Consider the following 13,699-nt stretch of genomic DNA (forward strand, 5'->3'; position numbering starts at 1 on the left):
AGCTTGTGTCTGGGGAATTAACAGCTGAATCAAGTGTGTGCACCAAATCAGGAATGCCAAAAAGGAAAGCCTTCCTTTATGAAGGAAGGCTTTACATAGAATTAGCAGACAGCTTCATTTCTGCACTTTACTGGTAAAATCAATTAAAGAGAAATGTTATGTTAGGCTTTAGTCCTTCTATTTAGCATTTTTTAATGCAGAATAATAAAAAGGACTGATAAAACGAACTGTTTCTCAAGGTATTTTTGAGGTGTCAAAATGCAAATGCTTCTAGTTTTGGTTCCTTACTTGTGCCTTTTTTTTCTATTTTAGGCAGTCCATGATCTAATGGGTAGTGCTGTTCAGCCGTTACTGAACTCAGTGGGAGATTCAGTGGAAGCTATTATCATCACTATGCACCAGGAAGATTTTTCTGGGTAACTAGAAATATCTCTTAAATTTGCCATTGCTCTAGTAAGATATCCTCCATGTGAGTAATAGATTGTTATTGCCACAATGTCCTTGAAGCAAGAGTGCTTGTTTGTTGAGAGGAAGGTGATGCTTTATGGTCAATGAACAGAGAAAGCAGAATTACACCTACCTATTGAAACAAATTAATCAGGTAGCGCCTGTCTTCTTCCTCCCTCCCCTTTTTTTTTTTCATATCTATTGAGTAAAATTAATTTTAAATAGAAAAAGAAAGGCAAACAGAGATCATTTTTGTGCTTAAAAACTGCCTTTTGCTTTCGAAACTTATTTTTGGTGGACAGTCTTGAGAACTGTCAATACTCGTGCGTCTCAAAGCATATAGCCTCTGATGAAATAGTTAATTTTGACCTTTTTTTATTTAAATCTCAAATTTAATATGTTATGCTATTTTCCCATAACATTTTCATTAAAATTTCATTCTTTATGCGTAAAGAATCTTATCTATAATTGAGACTTCCTCCCTGAATTTTGTTTTGGTTGTCATGTCTGTTCTGGCATTGCTTATATCATCATCAGTTGCCCTGTTTTCTGTCTTGGAAATTCACTGAAAATAGTATATTTTCAGAGGCATTTGAAATTTTCCCTTTGATTTTTTTTTTAAACAATATTTTATTCTCACCGTCTTTCTTTTGGCACTAGTAGCAAAATACCTCTCTAGGTGGATAAACTGTTTCCAGCCAAAGGCTGTGTTTTGTTAGATAGCCTTTATGTTCAGGTTCCTGAGTTTGGAAGATCTCTTTTGCCTGACTGTGAGTCAGAGAAACAGAAGGGGGATTGACTTGTGTCCAGGGGCTTCTGTGCTGCTTCTGTGATATTGACTTTATAATGCTGGGTTTGGAGGAATCTAGGAAACTAATTCTATACAGACAATAGGTTTGGGATAGGCTAAACTAGTAACCCTGTGACATGGATTTGTATTTTATGATCCATTATTAGACTTTTAAATCAGCAACTGGGACATTTAAATTTAGGGGCTGGATTTGGGGTTTAGACTCTAAACTGATGGAAGCTCTTCAGGTTGAGTAGGAGTGGGGGGATTTCCTTTATCTCATTAGGATGAGAATGGCTGATAAAGAGATGTTTTTTGACTGTGGTGTCTGAGAGAGCTATATGCTCCTTATGCTAAGTAGAAATTAGACTCTGCAATTCATGCCATCACTGCATGGGGTAGGAATAAAATTAAAAAGAATCCTTAGGTTTTAGCTGTGTTTTAGCTGTGTTTTAAAGATGAATTTAGCTGCCCCTATTTCTTTTTTCTTTTCTTTTTTTTTTTACCAGATCATTATCCGGCTCAGGAAAACCAGATGTCCCTTGTTCTCTCTACATGAAAGAGCTACAGGGTTTTATAGCAAGAGTCATGAGCGACTACTTTAGACATTTTGAGTGTTTTGACTTTGTCTTTGATAACACTGAAGCCATGGCTCAAAGAGCAATTGAACTTTTCATTCGCAATGCCAGTCTAATAAGGCCCCTCGGTGAAGGTGGGAAGATGCGGCTTGCAGCGGATTTTGCACAGGTACCCTCAGTACTGATTTCTGGTTTTTAGTGTTACTTCACTGATTTCAGTGAAAAATGTCAATACTTTTGCCCCCATCAAAGTATAAACAGGCAGTTGTAGAGATTGGTGCATTCCAGGTCTAAACATCCTCTCTAATAGGATACTGGATCCTGATAAATGCATCCACCAAGTAGTTGAAGATCCCTCATCACCGTAAGGCAGATTCAGGGAGATCTGACAGCTTCCTGTCAAGTGACTGTTGCATTTAAATGTGACAGCTGCATCTTGACATTTTATCCCACTTGGCTGACCTCTTCGGCACATCCATCATTTGCCACCATTCATTTCCTTCATCCTTTCTCTCTCTTGGAATGGAATGGTGTGTCACTTTCTTAATCGCTCCATATATCACAGTGCTCACAGTGGTTAATGGCTAACTCAGCTGCTTTGCAGTGAAGGAGACAAGCTAAAGAAATACCAACATCCTGGGGAAGAACAGCCCTATCGGAAACAGAAGGGCAGTTTTCATGTGGAATTCTCTTCACGATCCAGTGGACTTACCTGCCTCTCAGCTTTACCTAACTCCTACGCTGCACTAAAATGCAAAAGAAATTGCCAGATTCATATCCACTCCCTGTCTGTGTTATCTACTATATTAAAATTTAATTAGTAACGCTGTGTGGTTAACTTGCCAAAGAATCAGGCATCCACTAGATTAAGCCGAGGGTGCCGGTTATTATTATCCAAGTGGAAAAAGGAATTAGCACCAACTGTCTGCATACTGAGTGCTGCTTTTGGCTGGTAGGTAAGTGAGGTAGGAGAGGAAAGGCAGGGAGGGAAAAATTGCTGCCACCTCCACTCCTGCTTGTGGCTTCTTTGTATCATTTGCCTGTGAGTTACATACTCCTGAGTAAAATTTTTTTATTCATTACTCAAAAGTAGCAAATCAGCCTTTAACCAGACAAATTAAGGGGAAGTTCTCAGTTGCTTTCAGTGAGAAGGTTCCATTCTCTTCTGTATTTTGAAGACAATGGCATAAAATTGGAAGAAAAAAAAGGACGCTTGACTTTTCGCGTGGAAGGAATAGAGATAATTTTTGTAATTTATGCTATTTATACTGATTTTAACTAAAGTAAGTCATATGAATTTGGGAAATATCTTCCCCTATGCTCTACAGTAAGAGCATCTGATCTAAGCAGCTGTTATAATCTAAAAATATTGCTTATTTATCATTTTTTAAACACTGATTTTTCTCGTTCTGAGATAGGCTGCCTTTTAAGTGAAAAGTGAAGGTATGTTTTCATCTGAGTGTAGACGAATTTGCATGATGTTCCCCACTGTGCTAACTCCTGGATGGACAACTGTGTAAAGATGTGATTTCTCTTCTTTTGCACCATGGAATCAAAAAAAAAGGGGTTGAATTCATTCTTGTCTCCTGCCTTCAATTATTGCTTCATCTGGGGGCTGCCTTGTGTTTTTATCTTCACATTGCACCATATTCTTGCCTTGTTTAAAAATGGGCTTAAGACAAGAAATATGTCTGTGTCCAACCAGCCCCATACAGCCAACTCACTGCTCATTCTGCACCCTTGAACATCACTGTGCAGAGCTCCTCAGGGTGTGCCAGGCTGCACAAGGGTTGTAGTGTCCAGAATGGCCTGGACACTGTATTCCATTGCTTGGCATAACAGAAAAAGGACTGAAACATTTTGTGTGTGGAAGCTGCCTTATGTGTTCTGTGATGTATGTGCTCCTCCGAAAAACCTGGTGGGTTTTGGGCATGAGCCCATGACACCAGATCCTGGTAGCCCCATGGGAAGGTTCTTGTTGCTCTAGCCCAGACAGGAGTTCTGGGCACATTTGCCTAAATGCAGCTATAATCCTGCTCAGGACTAGAGGAGGTTGCTGCTGCTCTGGGCTGAGGAGAGCAGGGAGCAGGTATTTAGCTGGGCTGCTGGCTTGATGGGAAGTATAAATTTTTCCAAATGGCCATAAATGCTGTGTGCAGGACTCTTTTCAGTTCCAAAGGAACCCAGAGGGAAGGACCTGCCTGGAAAGGCACTGTGTGAAGGCTGTGGTTTGTTTATAAACTGTTTTAACTTTCCTTCTGTCTTGTAGAGTTATTTTGAATTTTCTCTACTCAAAAAGGGTTACATGTTCCTGCTCAGAACTGACTTTTGAGATCTAAAACCCCTTTTGGTATTTTGGGGTTGTTTGGAAACAAAAGACCTGGGCAGAAATCTGTCCGGAAGTTTTGGTTAATTTGAGGTTTGGTTATAAACATACATGCAATAAGTCAAATAATCTTGGATTTGTCACATTTTGGGTATCTCATGTGCTTGTGCACATTTCTTTCAGGGCACTCAGAGTTACAGCTGCCTTATACTCAGCAGAATAGCTTTGGCTAAGAGGCAGATTTGAAAATTTTTGCACTGGAAATGTGTTTTACTGATAAATTGCCTCAAAATAACAGGTGTCTACACAGAAGAGAGAAAACAGATTTCAAGTTCTCTTCATTCAGAACTGGGTTTGGTGAGGTGCATAACAGCCAATTTTCTTCAGTGAGGCTCAACTACTTAGTCAGTAATTGCTGCTGTAGCTCTGTTGAATTCTGTCTTACTCTGTTTCCAGTGTCAGTATTGCATTTGGCTGTCCTATGCATTACAGATTTTTCATCAGTGAGACTAGGTGTGTGCTAGTGTGGCAGCTGTAGGCAGAGCTATGAGAGGCTTGAAATATGCCTGAATATCATTAATATGATTTCATGTAAATGAGTGCTTACGGGAACACAGGAACATTGCAAGCCCTAGGAAATGTGTGCAGCACTGCAAGGTTTTTATCACATACTATGCTACAGTTCCTTGGGAGTCTCATTTGAAATATTTCCAGTCGACAGGCTGAATTCACCTCTTTACATACTCTCTGTTTTTATGCAGGCAGTTGCACAAGATTGCTTTTCAGTTCAGTCCTCTGTGTTCCCAAATGAGTTTGCTTTATTTGGTTTTGTATTGTTAAGATGCCCAGAATTCAGTATTCACAAATTTAATACCAAATTTCACTTTTTAATTCACTACTAGTCAGACTGAAAAAAATGTTATCCTGGAGGCAAGCAAGCCAGCAAGCCCTGGTAGTTTTCAACATTTCTGTTTCTGGGGAGTACCAGTTCTTTCCCAGAGGACCTTTTAACTTGCTTGGTATTCAGAGTTGTTATAGCACTTACGCATACTTTGGGCTTGTGGCTTGTAGTTCAGGCCTTCCTAAAGCCCGATGGAAGTGCTGGACAATGCAGCAAAGAATGAAGTATAAACACAATCAGTTGAGGAATTTATTTAGAAGAAATGAGGAATCTACAGTAATATTTGGCATGGAAATTAGTAGTCTGCTACACTGAGTTTGTAAGCTGATACAGCTGTTTATTACTAGCAAATACAAATCACAACTGCATTGAAATAAACTAGTCTAGTAGTTGCAAAGTAATCATTATACTTCATGACATGAAGGCATGACATGATTTCCCATCTATTTTGGAGCGACGTATAAGGCAGGAGCCACTGTCTCTGCCAAGAACCCCGTCTCATGTCATGACTGATTATTTTCAGCCTTGTAGAGTGAACTATTTTTATTGGTCCTTTTTGAGGTAATACTTCCCTGCATATGCTTTCCTGTATTTCTTATCTAGGTGTGATTTATAGTTGGGGTTTTTTGGCATTGTTCAAGTATTGTGTTCAACCAGTTTCAGTGGGAGATAGTTAACACTGCCATCAATTCTTCAGGTCTTTCTCAAAAAATTACTGCAAAATGTTTGGGGTTTGTTGAATTTTCCTAGAAAAATGTTTTTGTGGTAGAAGTTGACAATGCTAAACTCTAGTGTAGAAGAAATGTTTCTATTTGCTGGCTAGCCTATGGTCAGAATGTGGTTTCCTGATTCAATGTGTGGCATTAAAAAGTAGCAAGAATATTAGGCATTTGGATTTTAAAAAAATGTAAACAGATTTGCTCATTTGATCAAATATAATGATAAAAGTATAAAAGTGCTTTTTCTCATTTTTCTTAAAAAATTTCCTTTTTAGTTTGTTACAGAAATGTGAAAGCAGCAGGATGCTGTAATCACAGTTGTAGTCATAAGGACAGAAACTACTAAAGCTAAAATGCATTTAATGTTTAATGCTAATTATCTTCCTGGAAAGAGGGAATTACTTTCTGTTGTGTGTTATTTTAGAGGTGTTACAGCTGAAGGATTTACTTAAGCATCAGCTGTTTTGGAATTGCTGCACTGGGGAGAAATCAAATTCCACTTCCCTTCCAGGCCAGCTTCTTTTGTACAATAGTTCAGGGCTCTTCTGCTCTCTTGCTTGTTAAAGCATTCTGTTCTGTTGAATGGCTAGAAAAAAGCATTTTGAGTTAACATTTAAAAACTTGGAATTCATCTTGGCCAGGAGGAAATGCAATTGCTAAAAATTTAATGTTAAGATTTTCCAGCTGAAAAAACAGCGGTTTAGTAATGAGAGATCTTGAAAATACCACAATAGGCTCTAAACAATAACTTCACTATGGGATTTTTCAAAGCACTCTTCAATATATATGCATTATCTGTATCTAGACTGCGTATTAACTTCACCCTTGAGTTGCTGAACATAATCCAATTAGAGAAGCCAGTGATATATTTTTTGCAATATGGCCATCCAGTGAATAGTTCAATAATTGACCACCTAGCCATGGGCTATGGCAGAGTCATGTGAGAAGAAAAGATAATATAGACTTTTTGGGCTTAGAGAGGAAGAACCACTGAGAGGAAGCATATGTTGGGCAGGAGTCTGCCACTGTGTTCTGCAAAGCATAGCAAACTAACATGAACAAAAGCAATGAATTTTGAACAAAGTTAGAAGAAACGAGTCATTAGGCCTTCTTCTGTTCTATCTGCTGCTTCCTTTTGGCAAGTGTGTACATTCCCTATTGCTTCCCTTGGATCCTGTGTTAATGATTATCTCACATCAAGCCTCTGTGGTTGCAAATTACTGCTTGGACACCCGATTTATCAGTGAATTTAACCTGGATATCTGAATTTTCAAATTTGCAGTTCTGGAAGGGAAATTTGGAAAAGAAACAAAAAAATACTGCTTTACCCTTTTATATGTAAATTCCACAAGACGTGGCTGTGTGAAAGGCCTTGCACACATAATACAAGTACTGGCTTGCCGACAGCCGAAACCATCACCCAACATGTAAAAGCTCACCAACATGATTTGGAAACTGTAGCTGTGTATCATAGCAAGAGCTGCTATGGTATAAACATGTTGCATGAATCAACAGCTGATGCCATTTCAGGTGATGACAGGTAGCAAAACCCAGAAGTGAAGTACGCTCGATCCGCTGCCTGATTCCAGCACCTTAAAAACAGCAGCTGTTCCAGCCGAATGGTTTCTCCCCAGCACTTGCTCCCATCGCTGGCATAATGCTCAGCAGAGACACAAAACCCTGCTCAGTGGCCTGCAGAAATGAATGTAGCAGCAGAAGGCTGCTGTAGCATTGTTGGCTCAGACGAATACTTAAAATTAAAATGAAGAAAACAATCTTAGTTATTATGCGTATTATACTTCTTATTGGAGAGATTGGGTTATAACACATAGCAGACTAGTATTGTAAATTAAAGAAAGAGTTTCTGTGGTTTCTGTGCATTTTTACCACATTAGTTTTCGCTCATTCCCACTCTTCATGAGTCAATTTGAGATAGTATAGTATGTGGCAAAGCTTAAAAACAATATTTTTCTTTGGCAACTAGTACTTCACGAATCAACCATCTGCTGCCATTAAATCTATCTAGTTCTAGCACTACTAATAATTTCCTACAGTTAATAAAGGTTGAAGATGAAGTAATAGAATTTTCCAAGGTAAATTTTCTTCTTTAGTACTTAAGACTAAAAATGTTGATTTATGGAAACAGCAAAGTATATTCAAGAGAACCCATTTAAATTTGTTTTAATAAGGAATTGGTTAAACTGTAGAAAGTTTCACTTACACCTCAATGCTTCATATTATGTTTCAGGAGTGAAACAATCTTTTAAAACTTATTAAGCAAAATTATATTTTTGCTGTGGTGCTATTTCTTCCCCTCATGAGTGCAGTTTGATCCGCGCATTTCTGTTTCCACAAGTCAGACTGGCAGTTTGTTGCCTTTTATCAGAGTCTCTAAAGAACCTAAAGGAATTATGTTCTCCCCGGTCCCTCACAGCTACAAGCCCGCAGCTCCCACCAGAGCTAGGACACCAGCTCCTGCAGAATATCAGTTACTTCCAGCTGCCCCCAGCCAATACTGACGCCTGAAAAGAAGCTCTGGAGAAATCAGAGTCTTGCTCCCATTTGGTTTTCAGGGTCTGTAGGGTTCTTGTATCATGATGCAGCAAAGCATACTTAATTATCTCCTCCATTTGGCTCCCTGCCCCCAATTCTGTGTGGCAGACCGGCCTCGTGGCTCCCATTTGTGCTCAGAAATGTCTGGGGAGACCTGGGGGAGCAACACACTGAACTTGTTGTAAGCTTCATCGCAGTCTGGAGTTGGAGCACCTCCCTGCAGCAATGCACAAGGAGAACCTGCCTTTCCTGGGTGCGTGCCCTCTACCTCACTCCCCTGGATTCAGCACACACACAGCACCTGATGGCTCCTCAGGCACAGGGATGTTGACTTCCCACCTGCCTGACTTGGGCACAGTCTGGTGGGCAGCGTGCCTTCTCAGGAACTGTGAAACCGGGTTGCACGTGCTCTGCAGCCCAAGGAATGGGTACCCCTTGCACCTGCAGGCAGGAGAGGTGACCTCCCCCTCAGGCTGTGAGGGGGATGAGTCAGGGTTCCCAGCTGGCTGTAGAGAGAGGCCTGTTTGTAGCCTAAAGATCTGGGGACCAGGAGAGCAGCAGACAGGAGGAAGCTGGGCTGTTACCCAGGGCTGGAGCCTTATTTCTGCTTCCTGGATTTTTATTCACTTTCTGCTCCTGTGAGTTCCTGCAGATTTCAAGTGTCCTGGAAGTGCTTGATGAGGGTCATGTACTCCAAGGGCCCTAGGCTCAGGCAGTGGCTGTGTACAGCCCCTAGGATAGCTCTCTGGGACATTGCCCATTGCCCTCCAAAGGCACCAACCTCTCCAGGTCTGCAGAGGAAGCCGAGGTGCTTGGGTTTCCCAGCTTTGTCAGACAATTTTGTGTAGGTGGATACTCCCAACTCCCACAGCATGAACCACCTGACCTTTTTTAGGTGTCCACCTCGGGGACAGATGCATCACCCCGCAAGAGTGGCTGTTTCTCTCCACTGAGTATGAAGAGAACCAGTAGATGTTGAGAAGTAGGTGAAATGACTCCCATCCTGCCACCTGCTTTTAGATACGGGTGCCTGAAATATATGGCCTTGATTTGCATTAATTGCTAATTTAATTTCGTCTGGGTTTAGATGAACTGTCGCATCACAGTTCACTACACCATGTTTCTTCTTTATGCTGGAACCCCAGGTTACATGCTCTTGGTGAAGCTGGTGACCCAGCAACCAGCTCTGAGGAAATTCGACAGCTGGAAAGAATAATATAATAACATTAAGGACTTCGCTGTAAATAGTGTCCGATCACAAACACTTTGAAACTCATTCAGCGAAATTACTTAAATGGGAAACTCATTGTATGGTGGTTTTGATCTTGTTACTTATTTTAGCTGTCATCCTTTGAAACTTAGTTTAATTGTGCATCATGTGTAAATCAAAGACTGAATAGTCTTTCAAGTTGGGGGTTTTAAAAAAACGTACGTGGAGAATAAAGCTTGATCCCTCACTTGCTTGACACTTCAGGAATGCAAAAAATAAAAACTTAATCCATATCTGACTAAAATTACCTGTGGGATTTTTTGAGTGGGGTTGTTTGTATTGATGTACATATTAACTGAAATTTTGCTGTGTAATGTTCATGCTCAGTCTGGGATCCAGAACAGAAATTGTTTTCTCACTTCTGTGTCTTCACTGTTAATGAAGAGCCTGTGACAGAATTTAGGTATAAAAACCCAAGTGGAGCCTGGCTCTTGTTCAAAAGAGCAGGAGAACTCCAGTGCTTAAAAAACAGAAAGTGTTTTAAACTTGTTTGTTTTTAAAGATGGCTGCTGTAACTCAGAAACCAAACAGTATGAAAATAAGTATGAAAATAATGCTCTTATTCTTTCCATACGACCCTGTGGCAGTAGGTCCCAGCTACCTTCTATCTAATCTGTGTAGGTTTTGTGCCCCAAAATTTGGAGCCTGATGTTCAAGAAGGAATCATTTTAACCTTGTCCTTCACCAAGGGAAAGGATGCCCAGCTGAAATGGGTCTGCAATTTAACTGCTTTAGCAGTGGTTTGTGGAGATCTGCCTAGATTTGCTTTCTTCCCACAGCTGTGGTCAGATTTTTGGGATATTGACATAAGTGCTTCAGCAGAAAGCTCATCACCAACAAAATATACTTGCTGCAAGAAACAAAGCTTCAGTCTCAGAAAGCTCATAAGACCCCCTCTGTTCTTATCCACAGACTAACACTGTCGTTTTTCATGAAATGCTTACTGTGTTGCCAAGAATAAGGCAAAAGTCTTGGCTTGCACAACATAGTATTGAAAGGAAAAGATAGCTTCTTGTCTTAATTCAGCCACTGGGAAGAAGTCACTGACTTGGTCCGCAAGTTTGGATTATTGGTTAAAGGCAGGCCACTTTAGTACCAAGTTTTATGTTTTGGGAGAATCTAAATAAAATTGAAATGTTTGCTTTTACAGATGGAGTTAGCAGTAGCACCGCTCTGTCGGCGAGTCTCTGACCTAGGAAAATCTTACAGACAGCTGAGGTCATTCAGGTGAGTTCCAGTCGCAGTATGACTAAACTGCATTTCTGAACTGATTTATTACCTCGCGTTAGTTCTGATTGAACTGAGAGCTTTTTTGGCAACTCCCACCTGCAAATTAGAAATAGATTAAATTTCTTTTAAATTTTATGCAGAGTATAACTATGATTTAACAATCTTTGTCATGCAAATGTTGGCCAAATTGTACTTTTTTGTGTTGCTTTCAGTACATCTTCTGTATGACAGCGAGTTCTATAATTACCCTAAATGTTTTCACTGAAATATAAAATTTATAGTCCTGTGTTGATTAATTACAATAGGCAACTGCTGTAAATTTTTACAAAGTGGACCTGTGTTGGAAACCTAAGATGCAGAGCAGTGGCAAAAAATTAGATTATTCAATCCTAATGCAATATTGCCACCACATAGAAGCATTTTTCTAATGCATAAGATAAGCTTTTTCTTCCTTTCACAAGTATATTGTTACATTTTTCCAGACCACTGCTGTTCCAGACCAGTGAGCATATTGCCAGTAGCCCAGCTCTGGGAGAGGTTATTCCATTCAGCATTATTCTTCAGTTCTTATTTACAAGAGCACCACCAGAGTTAAAATCACCCTTCCAGGTAATAGGATCAACCTGTCTTTTCAGATGCCCTAAGGAGAAATGAGCATTGTAGTTTACCCTAGCTGTTTTGATTAAAAATTATTCATATTTTATATGATTTGTGGGCATTTGTTTTTATTGTGGCAAATGTGTTATGGTCATTGACTTAATATTTTGATTATTAACAGTAGGAATATGTTGACCTGATATTAAATATACTCTCGATTCTTTACTATTCTGTCAGCTCATAAAAGAAATTGCAGATCTTTTCCCAGACTGCAAATTGCCCAGATCCTACACGTCTAAGATATAGGAAATCTGGATAAAAAGCCCTCTCAGAAATGGGTCATCAGCTGAAGTAGGAGATCACCTCTGAGCTCCCAGATAACATACTGGGCTATTTCTGTTAATTGTCTCTGATCTCTTTCTGCATCACTGCAGTATTAGGAGAGCCTCATGTGGCCTTCATTTATGTCATCTTTGATTCTGAAATTGGTGTATCTATTTCCTTTTTCACGTTTGTGTGTAATTGGTGTTTGTGTTTCTCTGTATCAGAGGGCTGAGTGGTCCATTGCCCGTTACTCCCAGTGGCTTGATGATCACCCATCTGAAAAAGACAGGCTTGCTCTCATACGGTAAGAATCATGCTTCTTTCTTCTCTACATTTATGATAATGGAGCAGTAACTTATCTGCACACTAAGACTGGTCTTGAAAAGTAAAAAAATGTGCCTCGGGAGATGTGTCATAAATACCGTTACCCTCTCTCTACTCGTGGGATGAGTTGGAAAATGGCAGAATATGTAAACTGAACTTTCCCCTCCACCCTCCCTTACCCAAGCCCTCCAGTGCTTTTGTAAGGAGCGCATACTCATCTTGCAAAGGAGGGAAACCAGGCACAATGAAGGTTTAAATTAATACTGATTTGTAGCAAAACTGCCTCCCTCTCTTATTGTTGGAAAGTCAAGGCTGCAGCTGTCCTGTCTTCTGTATAAGGAAAGAGAAGCTTTGAAAGCTTAACCAGTGTAAATGTAGGTAGAAATCTAAAAATGGGAGACCCTTGTTACACCCCTGTAATGTTACTCTTCAGGAAATCAGCCCATGATTCACAGGGAAGTGACAATTACATCAGATTTTTAAAATCTTGCTTTATAGCTAAATACTATTTTGCATCTTAAAATGTTAGGAAAAGTTAGAAGAGTCTTGTTTTTCAAAACAAGCAGATTTTTGAAGTATGTTAGGGAGAACAAATGAGTTGTATGAATGTGACAGAGCCAGCCTGGGGATCCTTAGGATTCAAGGCTCAGGTGATCTTTTGGCTCCTAATGCCCTAAATTTTCCAGCCATCTTCTCAGTGACCTCAGTGTCACCTACTCCAGTGGGATGGGAAAAGCTGTCACATATAGCTGCAGCAGGCTCCATCTGGCCTGGGAGCCAACTCTGTCCTTGAACTTATGTGCGTGGATGTTGCCAGCTTTTGCTGAAGTGATAGAAGCTGACTTTTAAGTTCCAGCCAGCAATGGTTGTGCCTAAGAAAGTCAACCGTTATCTGTCCACACTTCTGAAGCAGCCAAGAGGAGTCTGCTATAAATATTTACAGTTCCTGAAGATGATAGCACCATACAGTCCCATGTAGTGATTGGGCCAGTTAAGGAAATACTAGTTGATCACCAGTAGATGTTAGTAGATTTATTTCTGAAATATTAAAATACAAACGGTGTCTCTTCATACGTGTATTTTTTTGGAAACCATACATGTTGTTAATCTTGTTTGTTTACAAAACTAGGTTTTCTTGAATCTCCAGCCACGACACCTTGAATTACAAGGGCATGGGTAATAGGTACAGGGCTGATAGAGCTATATATGTAATTAGTTATGAATATTTTGATTATAATTTCCATCCTGATAGTACTGACAAAATGGGAAATGTTGAATTTCAGATATATTGGAGAAAGCCAAAAATGCGAATCATTTGAGAACTGGTAGGATTTTGTTCTCTTCAGTCCTTTTTCACAAATTCGAAAATGCCATTCTTAAATTGCCACAGATTTTTGTCTTTGCTTGCAATTAAATTTCATCCAGACTGATTCAGTTAATGGGCTTGCTGGTGGTCATGTTCTGACATTGATAAATTTCTCTGACCATGGAGGTATTAAGGAACAAACCTTGGGACAGTGGTTTTAGGCAGAGACATTAGACCAAATAGTGAAGCTAGAATACTTAAGTTTTTCCTTTCAATCCTTTCATTGAATCTTTTATTCATTTTGCATGAGATACCACTATTAAAATATTTTAAC

At 39.7% G+C, this 13,699-nt stretch overlaps 1 protein-coding gene across 1 annotated transcript in view; it reads left to right on the forward strand.

The window, feature by feature from the left end:
- The window catches only part of COG5 (component of oligomeric golgi complex 5), a 181,769-nt gene that overhangs the window by 159,330 nt on the left and 8,740 nt on the right, over positions 1-13,699 (forward strand). Inside the window, exons 17-21 of the mRNA XM_017811446.1 lie at positions 313-416; positions 1,747-1,984; positions 10,735-10,811; positions 11,297-11,423; positions 11,960-12,039. Of these exons, the coding sequence (XP_017666935.1) occupies positions 313-416; positions 1,747-1,984; positions 10,735-10,811; positions 11,297-11,423; positions 11,960-12,039 (626 nt within the window). The remainder of the gene's footprint in view (positions 1-312; positions 417-1,746; positions 1,985-10,734; positions 10,812-11,296; positions 11,424-11,959; positions 12,040-13,699) is intronic.

Source organism: Lepidothrix coronata, unplaced genomic scaffold, assembly GCF_001604755.1.
Source record: "Lepidothrix coronata isolate B3197 unplaced genomic scaffold, Lepidothrix_coronata-1.0 Scaffold32, whole genome shotgun sequence".
Taxonomy (NCBI): domain Eukaryota; kingdom Metazoa; phylum Chordata; class Aves; order Passeriformes; family Pipridae; genus Lepidothrix; species Lepidothrix coronata.